Below are 23,262 nucleotides of genomic sequence, written 5' to 3' on the forward strand. Positions count from 1 at the left end.
GCGTATTTATGAAGATTTGAAAATCGCAAAATATTATAATCCGAGGCGGGAAACACCACGGAGTAGCGCGCGCTTTTCAATGTCTGTTTCTCGCTGTCAATGTCATTTAACGGCTAAAGGCTAACCTCGATTTAGAGATAAACATTAAACAATTGTGAATTATTATTGAAATAAAAGTTTAAATTATAACAATGAGTCTTTGGGTAGACAAGCATCGACCGAGAGATTTGATGAAGCTGGATTATCATAAAGATCAAGCAGTGAGATTGAAAAGTTTAGTTCAGCAAAGTGATTTCCCGCATCTGCTTGTTTACGGTCCTTCAGGAGCCGGCAAGAAGACTCGAATCATGTGCTTACTACGAGAACTTTATGGCTCTGGTGTGGAACGCCTAAGACAAGAAACCATGACCTTTACAACACCTTCCAATAAGAAAGTAGAAATCATGACTGTAAGTAGCAACTATCATATTGAAGTCAATCCAACTGATGTCGGCATTCACGACAGAGTGGTGATTATGGACTTAGTAAAGAATGTGGCACAAACTCATCAAATAGATTCATCAGGACAAAGGGAATTCAAAGTTGTTATTCTGAATGAGGTAGACGACCTTACAAAAGACGCTCAACACGCGTTACGTCGAACCATGGAGAAGTACGTCGCAACTTGTCGACTTATACTTATTGCAAACTCCATTTCTCGTGTCATTCCTGCTATCAGATCCCGTTGCCTAACTATCAGGGTGCCAGCACCCACAGAAAGTGAGATCGCTTCCGTACTCCAGTTAGTTTGTAAGAAAGAAAGTTTGAATCTGCCATCAGACCTAGCTACGAGACTTGCAAAAGCAGCAGACAGGAATTTAAGGAGAGCATTACTTATGTGTGAGGCTTGTAAAGTTCAACAGTATCCATTCACATCAGATCAAAAGATTCCCGAGCCAGACTGGCAACAATTCATCAGAGATACAGCCTCCATGATACTATCAGAACAAACCGCAAAGAAACTTGGTGAAGTTCGACAAAAATTGTATGAGTTAATAATACATGGTGTCCCTCCGGACATGATCTTTGCAGGACTATTGAAAGAATTAGTTCGTAATTGTGATATGGCTATGAAATGCCAAGTGGCCAGTCATGCAGCAAATTATGAACATAGAATGAGACTAGGCAACAAACCTATATTCCACTTGGAGGCATTTGTTGCTAAGTTTATGGCAATCTACAAGAAATTTGTTGAAGAGTCTATGGGTGATGTTTTCTAGGAATACTTATAACAAATAAAACAAAATGCTGTGCCTGTTTTTATCAATTTTAATAAATATCTTATTCAGTTTAATTCTGCTGTTTTAATTCATTGAAATTACAGATTTTCCACTGAGTTAGCTAGTTATGTGAATTATTTCTCATTGTAATACTTATAGTAATACCTAATGGGTACATTCATAGAGAATAATCTAAAATTATCAACTACAGAGTGCATTATGGCTGCTGTGATTTCGTTTGAAATGTGATCCAGTATTGAAGGCTTTTTCTGTAATGCTTCATCAATGGTGTATGCATCTTCAGAATCTGTAAAGAAAACAGTCGGGTAAATATGATAGCAACTACACAGGTTCTTATAAAAAGAGGTAAATATTTAAATAGCTAACATAACACATACCTATTACAAGGATAAAAAATATCAAATAAAATTTTGCTAAAGAGAAATCTAAGTGTACTTTAGTTATATATTTTTTTTTATGGCATAAGCCAGTAAACAAACAGATGATCACCTGATGGTAAGCAATCATCGCCGCCCATAGACACCCGAAACATGGGAATTTGGGATTGGGAAGGGAGATAATTAGGTGTCCGGTAACCTCACTTGTGAGTGACAACATAACCGTTATTTCACGTCGGTTTTCCGTGAGGCCGTGATATCACTCCGGTCGAGCCTTTCGTAGCGATTCGTGCTGAAGCATGGCTCTCCCACACTTAATATAACTGTGTCAGTATAACAGAGAATGATTCTTTTACTTGTTAGATTCGAATTTGTTACAGACAACAACATTAGATCAACATCAAAGGCAATTATTTATTAGCCTACTAATGGATTATCCTTGTTTAGATCTAGATCCGTCTAGATAATTGTCTAGTCTAGACTAACTTGCCATTTGAAATCTTGTGCTAATTAATTTGATAGGTTGGTAGGTATTGTAGTGCTAATGTACTAACTACTATCTGTACCATAGTATAAAGAAGTTTTACTATGTCTGTACTAACATCGTAATATAGGTACGTAGTTCAATAAGTAAAAATGCGTATTGGTTCCTTGCCGGAATTTAACCCGCTCTAAGTTGCGGTTTACTAACTTACTTGATAAGCATGCACCTAATTTTAAAACAAAAACAGCACTGTGTGCACCCTATAACATTCTAGTGTCGTACATGCGTTTAAAACGTAGTACGATCAGGAACCCAGCATTGCCGGACAGGAACCCAGTTGTTGCGCTAACGATAATTTTGATTGTAACTATAAATCAAAATTATCGAGTAGGTACGTAAGTAGATATTACTCACATTACATTGGTAGGTAAGGGTAAATAAACAAATAAATCAAGTCTCACTTGGTTGTAAAAAATACGAAGGAATTCGCCTGTTCCTGATGGCTATCCTCTCGGGACCGATTACAATGTAATCCTCATTATCGCGGCCTCGCTGTATGTTGCCCAGATAAGTAATGTTGCTTTCTGCACCCTCTGCAATAAAATAATAGCTTGTTTATTAATGAAATTGTTGATGAAGATGTATGGGACTCGTTATTTATTTTTGGTTTTAATTTTTTTTTCTGTAGGGGTTTGGTTAAAAGTATGGAGGTAGATACTGCACACAGCAGTTTTTTTCATGTCGTTGCGTTTACAAAAGCAAAGACCACATAAGTAGGTAGGTATGTACCTAATAAAAATACGAAACACCCATAGTTATGTGTGGACCACACTCTTAGTTGTTCTGTGTTAGATCATTAACCGAACCAGTGGATAAAAATGCTGGAATCCGCAATACGCGGAGCTACCGGTCGCCTAGCTAATGCGTCAACCGCGCAAAAAGTGGGTAGGCAGGAAATTACAAAAAAAAAAACTTAAAAAGATCGATAAAATCTTAGTTTGATTACGAGATACTCTCACAATTACCCAATTAAGTAGCAATTAGTGATAGTGTAGTACCAACCTAACTACCAAATACTTTAATTACGTAGATAATTAACATGACACAGTATTTAAAACGTTGCGTTACGTTGCTGTTATTTAATATGCAGATTGTTGGAAATTACTGAAAGTGCGCTAAACTGCAGTTGGACGAAGTTTAATTGCTCGAGACGGGGTGTTAGGTTAGGTACACACTGCATGGATACTTAATTTACCTTTGGACACACTTTAGGTAGTTTGTGTTCAGGTGAAAATCTGAAATAACTAGGCAATGACTCGCTTTTACGGAATGAGGTTAGTTTAGAATTTAATTTTTGCTTTGAAACTTCAAATTGGGTAATGAAAAGCAGGTTCTATATTCTATCTGTAGATTATGCCAGAGAGAACTGGTTCACTTACCTTGCTTACGTAAGCCTACTCATTATTACGTGTGGTTTGTTCTCAATATTAATATTAGGTAGGTGCTTACCTATAGGTACTTACCTACTTATTAATCTATATAAACAATTTGTCAATTAACTACTTATTATAATTATTTGTAAACAACATGACATGACAGTGGTTTGGCAACTTACGTATATCCATAGTTAGGAAAGCGTTGTGGGGTTCCGGCCTTCCAGCCACTTCCATACTTAACTGACCGGTCAAATGTAGATCGGTAAGAAATACCACACCAGCTTTACCATTTTCTAAACCAAACCTGTAAATAATAAAAAATATTAAATAAAATACTGAAAAATAATGTTCAAAAATAATTTTGGAGATGCTGGGATTTGAACCCAGGACTTTCAGCATGCGAAGCAGACACTCTACCACTGAGTTACATCCCCGATAAACTTTATTGTCGAAATTAACGACTAGTATCTTTTAGTGAACTAGGTTGTAGAATAATTTTCATGTTTTGATGTAAAGTGGACAAGTAGAACGCAATGTAGTCTTGCAATCAAAGATCGGAAGATAAACCAATAATAAATTGTAAGGGATTGAAATTATAGTAGGCAGGCATTAGTTGTTCTAGTTTAGTATACCTGTTCAGCACATGTATTGACATGAGACCTGTCTAGATACCAATGCACGTATAAAACAAAAATAATTAGGTACTCAAACAACTTCATCTCGATCGTTCCCTTCCCTCTTATTACCTACCCTCAACCTGCCTCTCAAACTTTCAAGATTAAACCCCACAAATCACAATAACACAAAAACATTAGAGTAAATTCTGAATAATGATTGAAACCTCCTTTCGACGAGTTTGGTCCACCTGGCACCCGTTACGTTGACCCTTCTTAGTGAAAATGTCGTTTGTTCTTCGGGTAAGGATACGGTCACACTGTTGACTATTACGGGGTCGACTGGCTGCATGCCGAAGTGGCCAGCGTCCATTAAAAAGAAGAAGGTCCTGAGACTTCGGCGGAGACAGTCGACGTTGTCCGCTCTGCATGTCGGGAACGGCAGTGGGGATACTGGAAATAAGAAATATGGAAGTTATTGAGAAATAGTTAAGGCATCTCTTATTATAGGCAGCGTTACTCTCTGCTCTGCCTACTCTTTCTCGGATAAAAGGCGTGACGTTGCAATAAAAGGAACAATTTCTGCCTCGCACAGCAAAACTGTGGAATGAGCTGTTGTCGGCGGTATTTCCGAACCGATACGACCTACAAACCTTCAAGAAAAGAGCATACTCCTTTTTAAACGCCGGCAACGCACCTGTGTCTCCTCTTCTGATGTTGCGGGTGTCCATGGGCGGCGCTGATCGCTTACCATCAGGTGACTCGTTTGCTCGTTTGCCTCCTATTCCATAAAAAAAAGGTAAGTGAATGCCTGCCTCTCTTTCAGTTGTTCTTGATCACAAAATCCTTGAAGATATCTCGATCGAGATTTCGATTATTTGGCGCAAAAAAGTGAAACGTTTAATGTTTTTTTTTCTTTTATTAAGTATCTGATGCCTAGGTAGAACTAATAGAGAAGGTAAATAATAATCTATTACTTCATTTCATAATCTACGTAGTTAATAACATCGGATACCTATCTATTTTTAGTACCTCAGTAAGGCACATACGTAATGCCCTACCGATCTAACAAATTTATGACAGCATCTACCTGTAGGGACCTCACTAAATAAGTATTTGGCTTTAGGCTTCAACCCTGTCATCCCTCGTCTAAATTCCTTATTACAGATCATGAATGTAGGTGCCCATTTTTCCTAAAGCTTTCACCGTCTTTTACCTATCAATCTCCGAAAATAGATATTAAGGTAGGTAAAATAGATTTAACATAGGTAGGATTTTAAGATACTACTTTTGTTCTAGAAAGAAGTAAATTTAAGATGCCTATTTAGAGACGAATATGGTAAACTTCTTTTTATACGAGACACTAAAAGTCTCCTAGTGGTATAAGAGAAAAAAAATCCCACAAAAACATTTCATGTTAAATGTTGCCAAGACGAGACCATATAGCTCGCACTGTCAAAAAGTAATCAGATCCCGTGTAGAGCCAAGTTTCTAACCCTATACTTTTGAACTGGCGAGTCGGCCGCACGGACTTTTTGCTATTCGTCATATGGGCTTGAGCTTAAAAATCTATTCAATCTTCTAAACTCTTTCCGTGCGGCCAACTCGCCAGTTCAAAAGTATAGGGTTAGAAACTTGGCTCTACACGGGATCTGATTACTTTTTGACAGTGCGAGCTATATGGTCTCGTCTTGGCAACATTTAACATGAAATGTTTTTGTGGGATTTCATTTCTTTTTGTAGGTTGCTTATGATAGAAAGATAAAATGAGCGACAAATTCACCTACTAAACTACTAAATTTATAAGAAAATTGCAAACGTAATCCTAATACTTTTTATCAATGAAAATTAAAACACTAGTATCTAAACCTTTACCTACTAAACTACTAACAATTAAATATTAGGCAAATGGTTTTTTTCTCCGCGATAGCAAACGTTTAAATCACCGAAATATTCCGAAAACTTTTCATTCAACGAGACAACCGTCAACGACGTCTGCCCTCGCGCGTCTGCCCGCGTTCGGGTGCCGCGCTCGCTGACGGGCCGATTATTTTTAGCTACTGCGCGGGGACGAGGGGGCAGGCGGCGGGCGTTGGCGCATACTATACTTACGATGCTTATGTTCAAAAGTATAGGTTGATTAATAAACACTTACCGAAGTGAAGTGTAGTAATATTATTCATATCTAAGTACTTATGGGTTTTTTTTTTTTTTTTTTGAGGGGGGAAAATCATCCAATGACTTTTCTCGCCTTGGGCGAGGCGAGAGGGAGTGTCAGACTCTTACTGACTAAAAACCACCCCGTTCCTTCTCCTGCCTTTCGAGCCGGAGCCCCGGTAAACCCGCTAGGTAGTCCGCAGCTCCGGATCAGGCATCAGCCCTACTGGGCCCCATCTGTGGTGGTCTGATGGCTCTTTGAGGCGCGCGCGGAACGCAACGCGCCGCACGCACGGGTCTGGTTCTGGTCGGGCGGCGAACTACCCTTGCTCGCCGTCCGCAGGCCCGCACTTACGGTGGCCGGAGATCGTCGCGCGATCCCCGACGCCCGGAGTGTCTCTCGCGACGGCTGGGGCGTGAGGAGGTTCGTTCTCTCACGCGCCCCGCCTCCTCCTTAGCTAGCATGACTGCTTCGCAGAAGGAGGAGACGGCATCCCAGTCCCCCTCGCTCCGCACCATGGCTTGTACCAATGCCGGACGCGAGAGGTCGCCGTCGCCGACCACATCCCTGAGGACACGGCGGTGCTCAGCCCATGCAGGGCACAGCGCCACCGTATGTTCCACTGTGTCCTCCGGACGGTCCTCGCAGTGATGACACCCGGGCGTTTCCTCCCGCCCAATCAGAAACAGGAACCTACCGAAACTTCCATGTCCGGTAAGCACCTGCGTCAGGCGGTAGGTGAGGACGCCGTGGCGTCTCTCAAGCCACTCCTCAAAGAGGGGACTTATCGCTGCAATGACAGCGAGCCCAGCCCTCGGTTGCGACAGTCGTTGCTGCCATTCCGCCATGAGATCGCGCCGGAGCTCGTCCCGCCACGCACTGATCTGGCGCGGCAGTGGAGTTTCGCCCCGGCGACGCGCGTCGGCGCGCAAACAGAAGACGCGCGCAAGCACCTTCGCCTCCAAATCCCACGGCGGTAATCCGGCAAGGAGGTTAGCCGCCTCCCCGGAGATCGTGCGATATCCGCGGATCACCCGGATGGCCATGACCCTCTGGGACGTGAGCAGCGCCCGAGATGGCCGCCGCATCAGGTTCGGCGCCCACACAGGGGCGCCGTAGAGGGCCATGGACCGCACGATCCCCGCGTACAACCTCCGGCAGGAGGCATTTGGCCTCCCGAGGTTGGGCAGGAGCCGCTTAAGCGCAGCCCCCGTCCGTTCCAACTTAGGAGCCAAACGTCGGAAGTGCTCCACGAAGTTCCATCGACTGTCGAGGACGAGTCCTAGGTACTTCATCGTCGTCTCGACGCCGATGGTAACCCCTCCTGCCGTTATTTGGGACCCATCCGGAGGTGGCGCGTTCCCGCGGCCATGAAAGCACATGGCCTCGGATTTGTGGAGCGCCACCTCGAGTCCCAATTGCCGGATCCTTGCAACGACCGTCGCAACCGCTCTCGCCATTAAATTGGCCGCCGCCTGGTGCGACCTCCCGTGCGCCAGCACCAGTGTGTCGTCGGCGTAACAGACTACACTGACGCCGTTTGGGAGGTCGGTGCGCAGCACCCAGTCGTAACCGATGTTCCACAGGAGCGGCCCTAAAACCGAACCCTGTGGAACACCGCGCGACATCTCTCGCCGATTCCACTCACCTTGGTGACCGGGGTACCTGACGAACCTATCCGTCAGGTAGGCCTCGATGACACGACGGAGATAGGTAGGCACCCGGTGGTACCGGAGTGCCTCCAGTATGCAGCTCCAGGGTAGGGAATTGAATGCGTTGGCGATGTCTAGAGACACCGCCACGACGACCCCACCCCTGGACACTGCAGTCCCCGTCGTGAGGTCTCTTACGCGCATGATGGCGTCCACCGTGGAGCGCCCTCTACGGAAGCCGAACTGGCCGTCCGCGAGGTCCGGCCCAAATCCAGACAAGTGCGCGACGAGGCGGTTCGAAATTATCCTTTCGAAGACTTTTCCCACCTCGTCGAGCAGCACAATGGGCCGGTACGCGGACGGAGAGTCCGCAGGGCGCCCCGGCTTCTTCACGAGGACCAGTTTTCCCGTCTTCCACTGAAGCGGGAACTGGCCCCTCTCCAAGCATGCGCTGTAGAGACCTATTAATCGAGGCCCAAGAGCCTCCGAGGCCAGGACCCACGCCTTGCCATGCAGGCCATCGGGTCCTGGGGCGGTGTTCTTGGCGCCCATCCGGCGCACCGCCGCTCTCATTTCTGCCTCGGTCACCTCCGGCACGATGTCGTCGTCGTCGTCACTGTGGCCCGCATTGGGCACCGCAGGGGGCGGAGTCATGGATGGAGGGGTGAAGCCCCTCCATAGTCGGGGGAACAAGGCGCCGACCACCTCTTCCACGATCTCTGGCCGGAGACTCTGAGTCAGCGGGGGAGCCCAGGTGCGGAGCTTATCGCGCACCATTCGATAGGGGCGCCCCCATGGATCTCTGTTCAGAGTCTCCAGCATCTGCCGGCGGGCTTCCTCTTTAGCCCGCCAGATCTCCGCTTTTAGGGCGGCCTTTGCCGCCTTGTACCCCTCGTACAACTCCGCCTCTCTTACCTCCGCGTCTGGAGCGCGGATACGGAGCCTGCGGTGCCTCGTGTACCGGCGGCGCGCAGCTACGCACGCATTGCGCAGAGCAGCTAGCTCTTGCGACCACCAGTACACCTGGCGCTTGCGCTGACCTGGCCGGACCCGGGGCATCGCCACGTCACATATTCTGGACATGGCGTCCTGGAGCCATCTTGCCTCCTCGTCGATGTCGGCAGGCCTGTCCGGTGGTATCACCCAGGCCTGCACGATAGCGGCTTCCAGGAAAAGCTCCCGGTCCAACTGTCTCAGCGCCCAGCGCGGGCCACATGGGGCCTGTCTGACTGGCGGGTCCGCGGACTCGGCGGAGACGTCAAACCGGATGTACCGGTGGTCTGAGAACGTCTCCACCTCCTCCATAACGCGCCAGTCAACGACACGCGGTGACAGAGCAGGGCTGGCGAACGAGATGTCCACCACCGATTCACCCTGCATCCGCACGCACGTGGGGACAGAACCCCGGTTCAGGACGACTAGGCCTGTCTCCAGAGCCCAGTCTTCCACCATCCTACCCCGAACGTCAGTGAACCGGGAACCCCAAGCCAAGTTCTTGGCATTGAAGTCCCCGAGGACAAGCACGGGGAGGGAACGGAACCCGACGACGACGGCGACCAACTCCCTCAGGGAGTTGTGGAACTCGGCGAGAGTTCGGTTCGGAGAGAAATACACGCCCACCACAGCGATCTCTCCGAACCGTGCTGCGACACAACCCCGGCCTCTTCGAGCATTCTCGAGAGTCGGGGTACCGGCGGCGGCCGACGAGATGATAGTCACCGAGCCGTCTAGGTCCGCCACCCAGTGATCCCTGGGCGGGACGAAATACGGCTCGGAGACCACAGCGACGTTGATCGACCACTGCGCCATGCTCTGGAGCAGCAGGTCCTGAGCTGCGGCGCAGTGGTTTATATTCGCCTGGAGGAGGCGGAATGGATTAATTATTGGAAATCCATCACGACCTCCTCCCTGGCGGCACTACGGCCGGCGGTGGCCACGGCGGCGGCAGCAGTGGCGACTGCTGCGGTGGTGGCGGCGGAAGCGACGGGGGCGGCAGAGGGCCTACCCTTGCCCCTGGGTTTGGTAGGCGGGGAGCAGGCCTTGCTCCCGACCCGATGATTGGCCGGCTTGCCGGCCGCCGCACATGCGTCGCAGTGCAGCGGGGCGGTGCACGAGCCGGCCCTATGACCGGGCTGACCGCAGCGGAAACAGCGGTCACTGCGGTCAACCTCTGAGGTGCATTTGGCGCTCACATGGTCGCCCACGTGGCAGCGGTAGCACCTCAGAGGCCGGGCCTCGAGCAGTTTGACCTGCGCAGATACCCAACCCACCAGGAGCCTTTTGCCCTCTTTGATCTTTTTGGCCGCTGTGACGGGGCAGCTTACTACCACCGTGCGCAGCCCCGAGTTGTCCGGACGGATGGTCCCTGCCTTGACCTGGTCAACAGGGCACCCTCCCGTCCTGGCGACAGCGGCCACTACCTCATACTCCGTCGCAGAGTCGTCCAGGCCCAATATTCTCAAGTCTAGGCACTTGATGGGTCTGGACACGCGGGCCTCATCCGCACCGAGGCACGTCCTGAGCCTTTCCGCTAGGGCGTCAGCGGATGAACCGCTGGCCGCGCCGGGGACCTCAAGTAGACGGGCTCCAGTCGCCGTCACCTTCATTGTGAACCCGTCAGGGGCCCCGAACTCTGCGGGAGTCACCGCCCCCTTCACTTTGGCGAGGACGTCGCCATATGTCACGCCCCTCTTGACCGCATCGGGCTGTAATGTAATGACCACAGCCGCGGTCTTAGGGGCGAGAAGCAAGGCCGCAGCGCGCTTCTCCTTGCGCTGCTGCTGCCGCCGCTGCCGCTGCGCTTTCTTGCGGCGCTTCCTCGCCTCTTTGGCGACTCTCCTCACCTCGCCAACGACCTGCCACTCGCTACCATTGAGACGCCTTGCTGGCGGAGTAGGCTCACCCGTGGCTGGGGCTTCTTCAGTCTGCTGAGTCACAGCACCCCTGCTACTTCTTTTGCGTCGTGTAGGCGCATTTGCCTCCAGTGTAGCTGGCGCCTGCACCGCTGGGGGTGCTGGGGTCCTCGCTGGGGGAGCCGCTCGTGGTCTAGCCACCGGTTGAGCAACGCGGCCACTCTGACCAGATGTGGTCGATGGCCTGGCCGCAACAGCCGCGTATGACCTCGAAGAGCTCGAGGCTGCCAGCGGGGGACGGAGGAGTCTGCTCTCCAGCACGTCAAAACGCTGCCGGAAAGCAGCCATCTCCGTGCGCATTAACCCGAGCAAATCAGGTTCCGTCGAAGGTCGAAGTTGGCTTCGGCAAACGGCAAGCTCAGCCTTGGTCGACCGGAGCTCTGCCTCCAGAGCTGCATTGGAAGCAGATAAGCGCGCCAGCTCTCGCCGCATTTCGGCAAGCCCCTGGTGCACTTTCCCCGCTGAGGGAACTCTGCACACGTTGAAGACCGCCGCCATTATTTCGGTCTCCACCGACTTCAGTTGCCCATCTCCAGCAGATTGGGACTTCTTCCCAGCTACCTGGCGGAGCCCCTCCCTGACGACTTGGCGAAGCGTCTCAGAGCCTCGCTCGCTTTCCAAAGCCTCAACCTCCATCACGGAGGAGTCCGATAGGGCAGCACATTGTAAGGCGCCGCTCTCTGCAGCCACTGGCTCAGCTGGCTCATACCGCGCAGTGGCTGCCACCCTCTTGCTCCTCTTGCCTCTACCCCGCGCGGCCGTGGGGATTTTAGGAGGGGCTGGGGCCTCCAGCACGTTTGAGGACGAAGACTGTCCCTGGCTCTCCTCTCCCCTGGGACGTTTAAAAGCCCCCCTCGTCATGCACCTTGAGCTTACGCTCACGGCGGCTGCAGACGAGTCGGACTCCGCGCCCGACTCCCTCCGACTTGAGGCCCGTGTGTTGGGCTTGCTGGACGAGTCCAGCGCCTCCCCACGGGCACCAGAGCCACTCGGGCCCTTTGTTGCAACAACTGCAGGCGAGCTGAGCTCACCTGCACTCTCCTCCTCTGGTTTTTTCTTTTTATTATTTAATTCCATTCAGTTCCCACGAGTATGGGGGAAATATTCAGTCCACCCAGGCAGAGCCCCCTGTACCTGGGTAAGTGTATGTTTGTTTCCCAACTAGAGGGTCCACCGGTCCCCTAGCTGGGGGTGCGCTCGAGACTGACACTACTCCTCAGCCATGCATACCCTCGCCGCGCACCAGAACTTGGTATTGGAGGAATTTTTTATAGAGGTTATCTTCCTCGCGGTCCGGGCGACCAAGCCAAGACCCTCGTCCCGTTCAGAGTCATAAAACATGACCATGACCTCTTCACAGATTACGATATCAACGGTTGCAATCGAGGACAACCTGTGCCCCGATGCTGCTCGTTGGCAGGGTGAGTGCACAACGAGCACCGTCCTTGCCTCTCCGCCACGCTCTCTGCTAGGTTCAGAGAGACGGGTGGAAAGACGCTCTCTCGGAGGCGCAGGCTATGTGTCAGCACAAAGCCTGCCGCCTTCAGAACCCACCTCGGGTTCTTCCGCTCCGTCCAGAAGTTCGCTACAGGCAATAGCCACTCCAACCCTATCACCCCCGTTAGGGGGACTATTACCTGTACCCAGGGTGCACCACGGGGAGGTCTTCTGGCACCGCACCCCAAGTACTTATGGGTAGGATAATGTTTTGATTTGATGAAAAGTTTGTGTTCTATGTACTTGTGTATAATTTTCAGATCTCAAGCAGGAAATAGGGAATTAAGTTTCCCTATTTCAGATTTTTACCCCTCCGCGGCCGCATTCAGACCTCTAGCGTCAAAAGTTGCGGAAGTCTCGAACAAACTTTCACCCCTAGTTTAAGGGGTTGGGGGGTAAAAGTTCCAAGTTTTAGGATTTTTTTGTTGTTTGGGTACTAATACTAGCTTACATACCAAATTTCAGTTTTCTAGGACTTCAGGAAGTACCTTAAGAATTTTGTTGATCATCAGTGAGTGAGTGAGTGAGTGACGAAATCGGGGTATTTTAGATATCAATAAAATCTAAAGTATAAGAGCTATGCAATTGAAACTTTAGAGGTTTATTAAGTCTACCACTGACATTATATCCTGAAAATTTTGTTTATCTGGTATAACCCAAACTCAAGTTATGAAGGTTCAAAAATACGACGAAGCGCTTCGAGAAAAGGTAGGTAGTGCCCTTGCGCTTGCGCTTCGCTTGGCTCGTCTTGGCGGGCACTACCGTGCCCCCAGATACTTACTCGTTTTGCAGGATCTATGCTGATAAATATTGAGAATAATTGGTTGCTTTTTTTTAAAGGGCGGAAAATCATCCAGTTACTTTACTAACTTAAACCACCTCGTTCCTACTCCTGCCTTTCGAACCGAAGCCACGGTATAGATAGTCGGTAGCTCGTATAGGTAGTTGCCTAACCCGGGGAACGAGCTCAAAGACTTGCATGATACTGGTTTTGGCGCCATCGCTTCAAGCTTGCTACTTTCAACTGTCATTGTGTCATTGTTTGCTCTAATTCGATGATGATAAGTATACCTACAGTGACGTAATGTAAGTACCCACTACCCACGTAATTCTATTAGGCATGTATGTACTTATCTACTTACTACTTATACTCGTAAGGTCATTCAACCCTATGCGGTACATTTGTATTGATGTGAATTGTGAACTAATCTACAATTACTGACAGATGGCGTGCATCAGTCTGATAATATTTCGATCGTAAAATTTTATGAATATCACTTTATTCTTCCAATAATCATTAATGAAATTGATTCCATAGTTTCCTGTTGCCAACTTATTGTTTTGGTTCGTTGCGGTTACAGGTGTGACTGGCCTTTTTTATTAAGTTAAGAAAACGAGATTCGATTCTATTAATAGTCACTTAGGCAATGTAGACGCTGCAGACTGGCTCGAAAAGCAGGAGTAGGAACGTGATGGTTTTCAGTCAGTAAGTGTCTGACACTACCTCTCGCCTCGCTCAAAGCGGGAAAGTCATTGGATAATTTCCCCTAAAAAAAGGTAATTTACCCACCTACCTGAACATGTACCTGACTAAAATACCAATCCCGGTATTTTAGCACGGACTTTTGCTATTCGTCATATGGGCTTGAGCTTAAAAATCTATTCAATCTTCTAAACTCTTTCCGTGCGGCCAACTCGCCAGTTACGTCCAAGGTTTGCACGCCTACGAGATTATAGCGTAAAAACTCTGCTACGCGCTACGAACTACGCAGTACGAGCTATGGCTGTAGAATTTCCCCGTAACTTGAGTGTGAAATTAGGGCTTATCGATTTAGGTCTGGGCATGTAGGGTTAGAAACTTGGCTCTTCACGGGATCTGATTACTTTTTGACAGTGCGAGCTATATGGTCTCGTCTTGGCAACATTTAACATGAAATGTTTTTGTGGGATTTCATTTTTTTTGTAGGTTGCTTAGGTATCTAAGTAACGAAATACCTATACCCTAGCTTAACCTAGTAACAAGGCTATGTAATGCCAAACTGTAAACTAAACCTCTCAATTAAATCTCAAAGTAAATTATACCTACCTACTGGACAAGTGTCAATGAAATGAGCGGTATAGGTACCTGTAGATAAGCCTATTAAACCTAGTTCTAAAATACCTACACAAAATTATTTTTAACGCTAGATTAACAACTATCAATATCGTAATTTTCTACCTACTATACAATATTCAAACCGTACGTAATCCTAAACTACTTAAGTTAAACCTATTAACAATGAAAATTAAACAATGACCTACGTATCAAATTATTCTCACTAAGTCGTACCTACATAAACAACTATAAACATATTATACCTACTAACCTATACTACTTAATTGCAAATACCTACTTATTCAATCTTTGAATTTCTTAATTAAATTTGTGAGAAAATTGCAAACGTAATGCTAATACTTTTTATCAATGAAAATTAAAACACTAGTACCTAACTAAACCTTCACCTACTAAACTACTAAATTTATAAGAAAATTGCAAACGTAATCCTAATACTTTTTATCAATGAAAATTAAAACACTAGTATCTAAACCTTTACCTACTAAACTACTAACAATTAAATATTAGGCAAATGGTTTTTTTCTCCGCGATAGCAAACTTTTAAATCACCGAAATATTCCGAAAATTTTTCATTCAACGAGACAACCGTCAACGACGTCTGCCCTCGCGCGTCTGCCCGCGTTCGGGTGCCGCGCTCGCTGACGGGCCGATTATTATTTTTAGCTACTGCGCGGGGACGAGGGGGCAGGCGGCGGGCGTTGGCGCATACTATACTTACGATGCTTATGTTCAAAAGTATAGGTTGATTAATAAACACTTACCAAAGTGAAGTGTAGTAATATTATTCATATCTAAGTACTTATGGGTAGGATAATGTTTTGATTTGATGAAAAGTTTGTGTTCTATGTACTTGTGTATAATTTTCAGATCTCAAGCAGGAAATGGGGAATTAAGTTTCCCTATTTCAGATTTTTACCCCTCCGCGGCCGCATTCAGACCTCTAGCGTCAAAAGTTGCGCAAGTCTCGAACAAACTTTCACCCCCTAGTTTAAGGGGTTGGGGGGTAAAAGTTTCAAGTTTTAGGATTTTTTTGTTGTTTGGGTACTAATACTAGCTTACATACCAAATTTCAGTTTTCTAGGACTTCAGGAAGTACCTTAAGAATTTTGTTGATCATCAGTGAGTGAGTGAGTGAGTGAGTGAGTGAGTGAGTGACGAAATCGGGGTATTTTAGATATCAATAAAATCTAAAGTATAAGAGCTATGCAATTGAAACTTTAGAGGTTTATTAAGTCTACCACTGACATTATATCCTGAAAATTTTGTTTATCTGGTATAACCCAAACTCAAGTTATGAAGGTTCAAAAATACGACGAAGCGCTTCGAGAAAAGGTAGGTAGTGCCCTTGCGCTTGCGCTTCGCTTGGCTCGTCTTGGCGGGGGCACTACCGTGCCCCCAGATTAGATATTGCATTTTTCGTTATCTATATTAGGTAGTCAATTCACGGGACTCTTAATTTAATATGCAATCCATTAAGTAAACCTTTGTTTGCACTTTTGAAAATAAACAGATGTTTTATTTAATAGTGTCTCGTCGTGGAATTTGAAACTTGTTAACACGGTGGTTACCAAAGCCTCAAAAAAAGTAAAGTAGGTCCATCCTATATTACTGGTTCTGTTAAAGTGTCCAGTCTTCTTGCAGAAACCATGTTTTTGAACTTCGGAATAAATAAATATTCCTTTAATTACATTCGTCGAAAGGCTAACGATAATGGAGATAAAAATGATACATTAGTGTTACTTCTCACGCAAAGAAAATGTCACTAAATAAATCACGTGATAATGTATCTTATTTTGAAATGTTCTTTATAGCTTGCAGTGCAAAGTTGGTTTTCGCGTGTCTCGTTTCTCGTGTGTAGGTAGAATTTTAGCCTGAGACTCAACCTTAAAAACAGTTAGAAGGTTTTAAATGAAAAGTCCACGGACTTGCATAATCTCTTACTTAATTAAATAATGTGTGTCTCATGTAATTTTATTTTTTAGGGGGAATTAGGATACCTTTTACGTATCTTGGTACCTGAGTGTTCCCGCTGTGTATATAGTACATACATACACACACGCGTTTATTATTTTAACCACTTATCTAATGAGGCAATTCAAATGAGTGGGGCCACCGAAATAACATACCTACTTTATGTTAAAAAATCCCTAAAAAACCTAAATTAGAATATTAAAGTAAAGTAACTGTACACATACTCGTATCTAGGCACAAAAAATAAACTTAGGTTAGGTCCCTAAAGCACTTTTCACATATTTTTCTCTTACCAAAACAATGTGCATATTTCTCGTTGACCCTTTTAAAGGGGATGGAAAATTAGATTTTTTCAGTCCCAACATAATTCCGTAGGTAGTCGGGCCCTTCAGCGAAAGTTTACAAAAGGTTATAGAGCTGGGCCAAAGGAGTTAAAGCATTTGACGAAATATATGTGTACCATAAAATTTTGTGGTTTTATCGACACCTGGGCGATATTGAACTTTAATTTTGTTCCTAAGAGACGCTAAAGTTCGATGGTCCTACCTAATTATAGTAATTTGGAATAGCACGTGTTGCTCTTGAATAGTTTTTATTACTTACTTTTTGTGTTTATTGGTGTGTACTGTTATGTTTTTGGTCACACCATAAAAAATAAGGAACAATTACCTACATTGAAATCAGTAAGTAGACAACAAGATCGATTTATTTTTTCTGAGTTAATTATTTTTAATATTTTTCTTAAGTTTCTGTTCCGTAATTCTCATCGATCGCAAATCGATTTCATTGCTATGAAGATGTAATAGCTAAGCTGTGAAACTATGTGACCATTTCCACTGATACTAAGTTATGTAGCTGTGCGAGGAAGATGCGCAGCTCGAGTATGCAATTTATCGATAGTAGGGAAGCCATCCATAGCACGCATCTATAGCACGCATCCATAGCACGCATCTATAGCACGCATCCATAGCACGCATCTTTCCATATAAAAACATAGCTGAGCTGAGTCCATTTCCACTTGTGCTAAGCTATGTGTACCAATTAATATGATTGATGGAAGCCAAACGCATCCATAACAACGTAGCACAGCACATCTCTGGTGGAAAAGCAACCTACGAATTGATGTTCAAATAAATGAACAGAACAAATAAATGGACACAATGCATGATGTTATTATACATATACATGTTAGTATCACCTATCACAATCTTTAGTTGTCAGCCACAAGACGTCCACTACTAAAAATAAAGGGACCTTTATGTTTAGTTGTGGACTTCCAGATCGGCCGTATGAAAATAAACCGAGGTTCATTGTTCGTGTCATAAAAAAGCATTTTAAACTGGATCACAGAATATCAAGGCCGTGTACTAGCCATATTGCTTTTACATTTTTTTAATAAACTCTGTAAGAATAGTTTAATGGTATTTAAAGTGGCTTCCTGCTCTAAGATGCATTTTTAATTTTAGCTTTATACAAAACTCGTTTTGAAAGAAACAAAAGGCATTTAAAACTTGTTCTTGCATACTATATACATCAAGCTATTCTGGACTCCATTATATTAAAAGAATTTTTGAAATCCCTTTACTGACTCGGCAGTTGCAGTGACCACTCGAACAATAAATGCGTATTGATTTTGTGTGGACAACAAAACACCAGCAATTACCACTCTTCACAGAAAAATGGGAAAGGATCCCTTTCCAACAACAAATAAAATCATAAACTACATGTTGTAGGTACGTTTTTTATCCGGTGAAAATGAGAATGATGATGACGAAATGATCCAATGAGTTTTCCCGTCTTGGGCGAGGCAAGAGGATGTGTCACTCTTACTGACTAAAAATCACCAGTACCTATTCCTACTTTTCGAGCCGGAGCCGCGGTATACCGCTAGGCAGTTGGGAGCTCCGGAGTTACTAGGTACTAGTTTCAAATCCAGATTTAGGTATTTATACGTTCTTGTTTGTTAAGTTCCTATTAGAATTGAGGTTTTCGAAAATCACAAACACATAAAATAAAACTTGTAACTCTGATCGGGAACACTTCAGGACCACTAGATTAATAAAGCCACAAGGAGGGTTATAGAAATACTTTATTTAAAAAAGAAAATAGAATAAGAAATGCTGGCCAGTCGCATGCATATTAACGCTAGTCATAAACTTGACGGAACGGGGTCGCCATCTAACAAACATTTACGTATTATTTACTTTATTACAAAGAAAAGATTAATTTCTTTACATTCATTTTCTTTAGTACTTCGTGTAGAGCAGTGGTTGCCAACCGGTGGTCCACAGAAGGCAAAATATGGTCCGCGAAATAAAAAAGATACGCAAGATAACACCTAATAAAAATACCATGGTTAAAGCTCAAATAAAATTTGTGCGACAACTGAGAAAATCAGCTAATTTCAATAATCAAAAAGCCAATATTTTTTATGAAAACGAACCTCACGACTTTAAACAAAATCTTTTAGGGGTTCACATAAAAAAAAAGTAATAGGTAGTGGTCCCTGGCTTTATACATATGAAATGTTGAAAATTGGTAGGTACTCGATAAACAAAAGGTTGGGAACCCCTGGTGTAGAGTAAACGACGTCACTTATTGCACAAGTTTCTTTAGATATTATGATTACGTTATTTATAAAAGTACCTAAGGTTTATGTTAATTGGCGTGGGTAAGCGTAGGTTGTACTTAATGGTGTAAGAAATTGTTTAGAGGTTGTATGATGTATGAAGTTAGATTTTACACGGTTGCCTTAGGTTTAATTAATGGGGGCATTTTGATTTTAGAGATTTTCTTACCTAAGAGATAAAAAACTTACAGAACTCAGTCGTCCACGCTAATAAAATAAAGAATGTTGCGCACAGATTTTAATGAGAATTTAAAATTATTTAAGTCACTAAAGGTAGGTACTGATCACTGACCATGAGGTAAAATTCAAAAGTTCTTTCGTAACAAAGAAACGTTTTTAAAATTTTGTTCGAAAATAGCATTCCAGGAAGACACTACAGTGAAGTGCTGCAAGTACTAGCTACTAAATGAAAATTTTAAATGAATTTCCTGACGTCTATGACGGACTCCAGAAATCACATTAGGAACAGGTTTTTATGATATGTTTCTTTCTGGACTTTCTGGATTCTATCACCCGTTCGATCAACGTATCTAAGTAGATACCTGATGGTTACACCTTTTAAGCTTTCAGAAGATACGTGTCTAACTACTATTTTATTATCAAGATCATTAAAACTAGATTTCCTCCTTCACTTTTCGACGTTTGGGAACACCCAAACGTCGAAAGGTGGCACATTACTTATATTCACGCTTTATAAGTAATTGGATTTTTTATCAATGATCGTCATGTCAAAATAGCTGGCTAATTAAGGAAAAACTTACGGATAATTAATTCCAAGATTGAATTTAGGTAGAATCGCACTTAGTGCTCATTTTAGTATCACCACAGAGGATATTCAAGGGCATCTCGTATATTGTTTTAGATAAGAATCATTCTATATCTATACCTAGAATTGCTTAAGTACCTACCGTATTAATAACAGCGTCTGTCTTTTATCTTGGTCCAAATAATTTCCAGGCAAAAACTATTGTACAGATGACTCACATTCAACTACAGTCTTTCTAGCATAAACAGACCTATGATTGAGCTCACCGTCTTTAAAATGAGAGATCAGCTTACACTGGAAAAGTATAGGTTTATGTGCCGCCCACCGAGTAATAAAGGCGAAGAAAAATAATTCATTCCTTTAATGTTTATTTCTTCATGGTTATAAGTCCAATATTTACATGAAGATCTTGTAAAAGAGAACATTTATAGAAAAAATAAATTGGAATAAGCTGTGATGGGCCATTCAGTGTTTAAGTAGGTCAAGATTTGTAGATTTTCTTCACAATACATTTGAGATTAAAGGAGAAAGCAAAGATGACTCAAGTATAAATAAATTCCGTTTCTAGCACCCTCCTGTGATTTAGATAAAATTAAAAGCATTTGATGATTGTAATATTAAATTTTGACTTTTTGTTGACATCTGCAATTGTAAATACGTATTATGATGCGGAAAAACTGAGTCATAGGAACAAAATAAGATAAAAAATAACAAAACAACACGTTATACATATGTATAAAGTAATTGCATCTAACAAATCAGCAATATGCTTTGCTTGAGAATGCATAAAGTTTCCCTATTTTTATTAGAAACTAGCTTTTGCCCGCGACTTCGTCCGCGTGGTTGTGTTAGTGGTTGGTGGTCAAAATTAATACGCCTTCTACCCTTTTTATTCGCTATAAAAAGTATCCTATGTTCTTTCGTTCCCCATTAAGTGTCTAATTATTTGCAATAAAAAGTAGTCTATGTTGGTCTATTCTATCTCTGTACCAAATTTCATCAAAATGTTCGGGGGTACCTTACTCATAGCTCTAAACACCCCTCTCCCGCACGCGCACGGGGCCTTGGCGACGTTCACTTCGCAACGGGCCGTGCAGCAGAAATCGTAATATTTTAATTTCACCACAACTTCAAAACCAAACGTCCAATTTTAATCATTCAAAGACCAAATATTATCAACATAAACTGTACTTATTGATGAAATAATTTATTTTGATAAGGATTAATAGCATGAGTAAAATAAACGCGTTTAAATGTACAAAAAAATTCAAGATTTTAAAATAAAAATGTGGTTGTTGTGCCTCACTCGACATAGATAGGTATAGTGTGTCGCGGACTTTTTTGTAGATATTTATGAGATCTACAATTAATTATAACATTTTATGGTTCTATCTTTTGTAGTTTAGGCAGCGTACGCAAAATAAGTAACTTCTTTGGTTGATTTTTTTCAGTTTGTGTCCGAAAAATCTAAATATCTTACGGAACCCTATTTTTTTCCAAAATGAAATATAGCCTATGTTACTCGTGGATAATGTAGCTTTCGAATGGTAAAAGAATTTTTAAAATCGGCCCAGTAGTTTTTGAGCCTATTCATTACAACCAAACAAACAAACAAAGTTTTCCTCTTTATAATATTAGTGTAGACTAGATAAAACTGCTATTTTCTAGACTAACGTTTAAAATAAAAATCTCAAATCTGTGTAAACGAGATTGTTTCAAAACAAAAACAAAATATTTTTCAATGTTTACAAAACCTAATTTTCCAAGCTACACAATAACAAAAAGGACCATCACAACATAATATTTCTACCGCAAAATTCCCACAGAGATTGTCGCAACAATGCCAAAACATACTCACTCGTCTCATAATTCTTTTGCGCGAACTGACCATCACAATACAATAAAGTTTGGAACACAAGTATAACACAAAAGGCGCAGTGCACACGACCGAGTACCATCTTGCTTGCACTAATAATCACGAAGAAAAGTTCTCTGTTCTCACCACCGTTTTATATACGGAGTTTATTTTCTCAAAAACAAAAAACCGGATTTGGATCGCTGGAGCGAATTTAAGGTGCGCTCACAATGTTTTTTAACCCGCATGTGTCGAATCACTGTTGGGTGATTAAGGTGTAAACTGTTTTGTGAAACTGTAAAGGATTTTAGTACGCTTTTATGTGGTTGGTAAAGGATGTATGGTGAAATGGGCAGTAATAAAATCAATTTAAAATTGTCCTCAATTTTCTATTAAAAAAACCAAATCTAATAGACCAGATCTTGTTTTCTAATAAATGTCGTCCAACATTTCGAACCTTTAGGTCAATGTCGATTAGGTTATTATTTTAGTAATAAAGACACATTTTACGACACATGTTAAAAGCTAACACTTAACAGGGTAGGCAATTTTAAAGGGACACTTTCTCAACGACATTAGTTCTTGAAAACTTCAATTGGAGTGAAAAATACTTTGAAAAAATTTAATGACAACATCTTCTTTTTACGATCCAGTGTCCTTGAAACAGCAAAAAAGTGACTTGAGTTTTATGATGATGCTCCGAAACTTGTCTACGCATCGAACAGCGATTTTATGTTCGTTCAAAGTCAATAAAGTCGTTGGACCAAAATATTTTCTTAGTTACCAAGGAAATAAACTGAGAGAAAAATAAAATGAAACTCACTATTTCCTCCTTAATTTAGGTTTGAGGTTCTGGCTGATAAATGATCTGTGCAAATTTAATGATCTCCCTTTATGAAAAATTCTGAGCGATGAACAGACAACGGGACTCTTTGTTCATTGGGCGGGATTCGCGTAAAACATTTAAAGGGTATTTTGGACCATAATGTACCTATAAAGATACGATAATCTTATTGGATATACCTATTAAAGGAAATTGGGAAAAGGAACTTACTTTGATGGGAAAGGACCAAAAAGACTATCTACATATACATAAGTAAATAGGTATACGAGAACTAAATAATTTTATGTTCCCAAACAACAACTTATTTATAAGTTTTTAAACTGACATGGTCACTAGTAATAACATTAGAACTGAAAATGGGAACTTGTAACAGTGCCAAAATATCGGAAAGTAATAAAAACTAATAAACATGGTAAACAAGCCGTTTTAAGTTCTAATGAAACAACTTATTTGACTTAAAATGTCACAATGAAAATTCATCAAACATTTGTAAGCTTCAATCCATGGTTATGATTTGAATATTGGTGACGCTTAAATACTGAGTTAGTGGCTGATTATCTGTTATGATGATCACATTGATTATTAATTACGTCCCTATTCTGCTATGTTGTATTGTTTAAATAGGTTACATTGGTGATTTTGACACGGTGCCATAATGAATTAACATTAAT

General features: G+C 43.2%; 2 protein-coding genes and 1 non-coding gene across 4 annotated transcripts; 1 reads left to right on the forward strand and 2 right to left on the reverse strand.

Moving 5' to 3' along the window:
* Positions 1 to 88: 88 nt before the first annotated feature.
* On the forward strand, positions 89 to 1,333 carry LOC118276101 (replication factor C subunit 3). Its single transcript, XM_035594265.2, has one exon. It carries the CDS (start codon positions 192 to 194, stop codon positions 1,257 to 1,259), a length of 1,068 nt encoding a protein of 355 aa, XP_035450158.1. The 5' UTR covers positions 89 to 191; the 3' UTR covers positions 1,260 to 1,333.
* On the reverse strand, positions 1,289 to 21,998 carry LOC118276102 (uncharacterized). Of its 2 annotated transcripts, XM_035594266.2 has the most exons (6): positions 21,751 to 21,998; positions 4,889 to 4,972; positions 4,419 to 4,644; positions 3,757 to 3,881; positions 2,603 to 2,734; positions 1,289 to 1,566 (listed from the first exon to the last, which is right to left on the reverse strand). In XM_035594266.2, exons 1-6 carry the CDS (start codon positions 21,848 to 21,850, stop codon positions 1,394 to 1,396), a joined length of 840 nt encoding a protein of 279 aa, XP_035450159.2. In that variant the 5' UTR covers positions 21,851 to 21,998; the 3' UTR covers positions 1,289 to 1,393. The 2 variants fall into 2 exon arrangements, with proteins under 2 accessions (XP_035450159.2, XP_035450160.1); XM_035594267.2 differs by lacking the exon at positions 4,889 to 4,972 and having other exon boundaries at positions 21,751 to 21,973.
* Positions 3,940 to 4,011, reverse strand: Trnaa-cgc (transfer RNA alanine (anticodon CGC)). Its single transcript has one exon. It is a non-coding gene; the product is annotated as a tRNA-Ala (tRNA).
* Positions 21,999 to 23,262: the final 1,264 nt, after the last annotated feature.

The sequence above is a fragment of the Spodoptera frugiperda genome, chromosome 31 (assembly GCF_023101765.2).
Source record: "Spodoptera frugiperda isolate SF20-4 chromosome 31, AGI-APGP_CSIRO_Sfru_2.0, whole genome shotgun sequence".
NCBI classification, from domain to species: Eukaryota; Metazoa; Arthropoda; class Insecta; order Lepidoptera; family Noctuidae; genus Spodoptera; species Spodoptera frugiperda.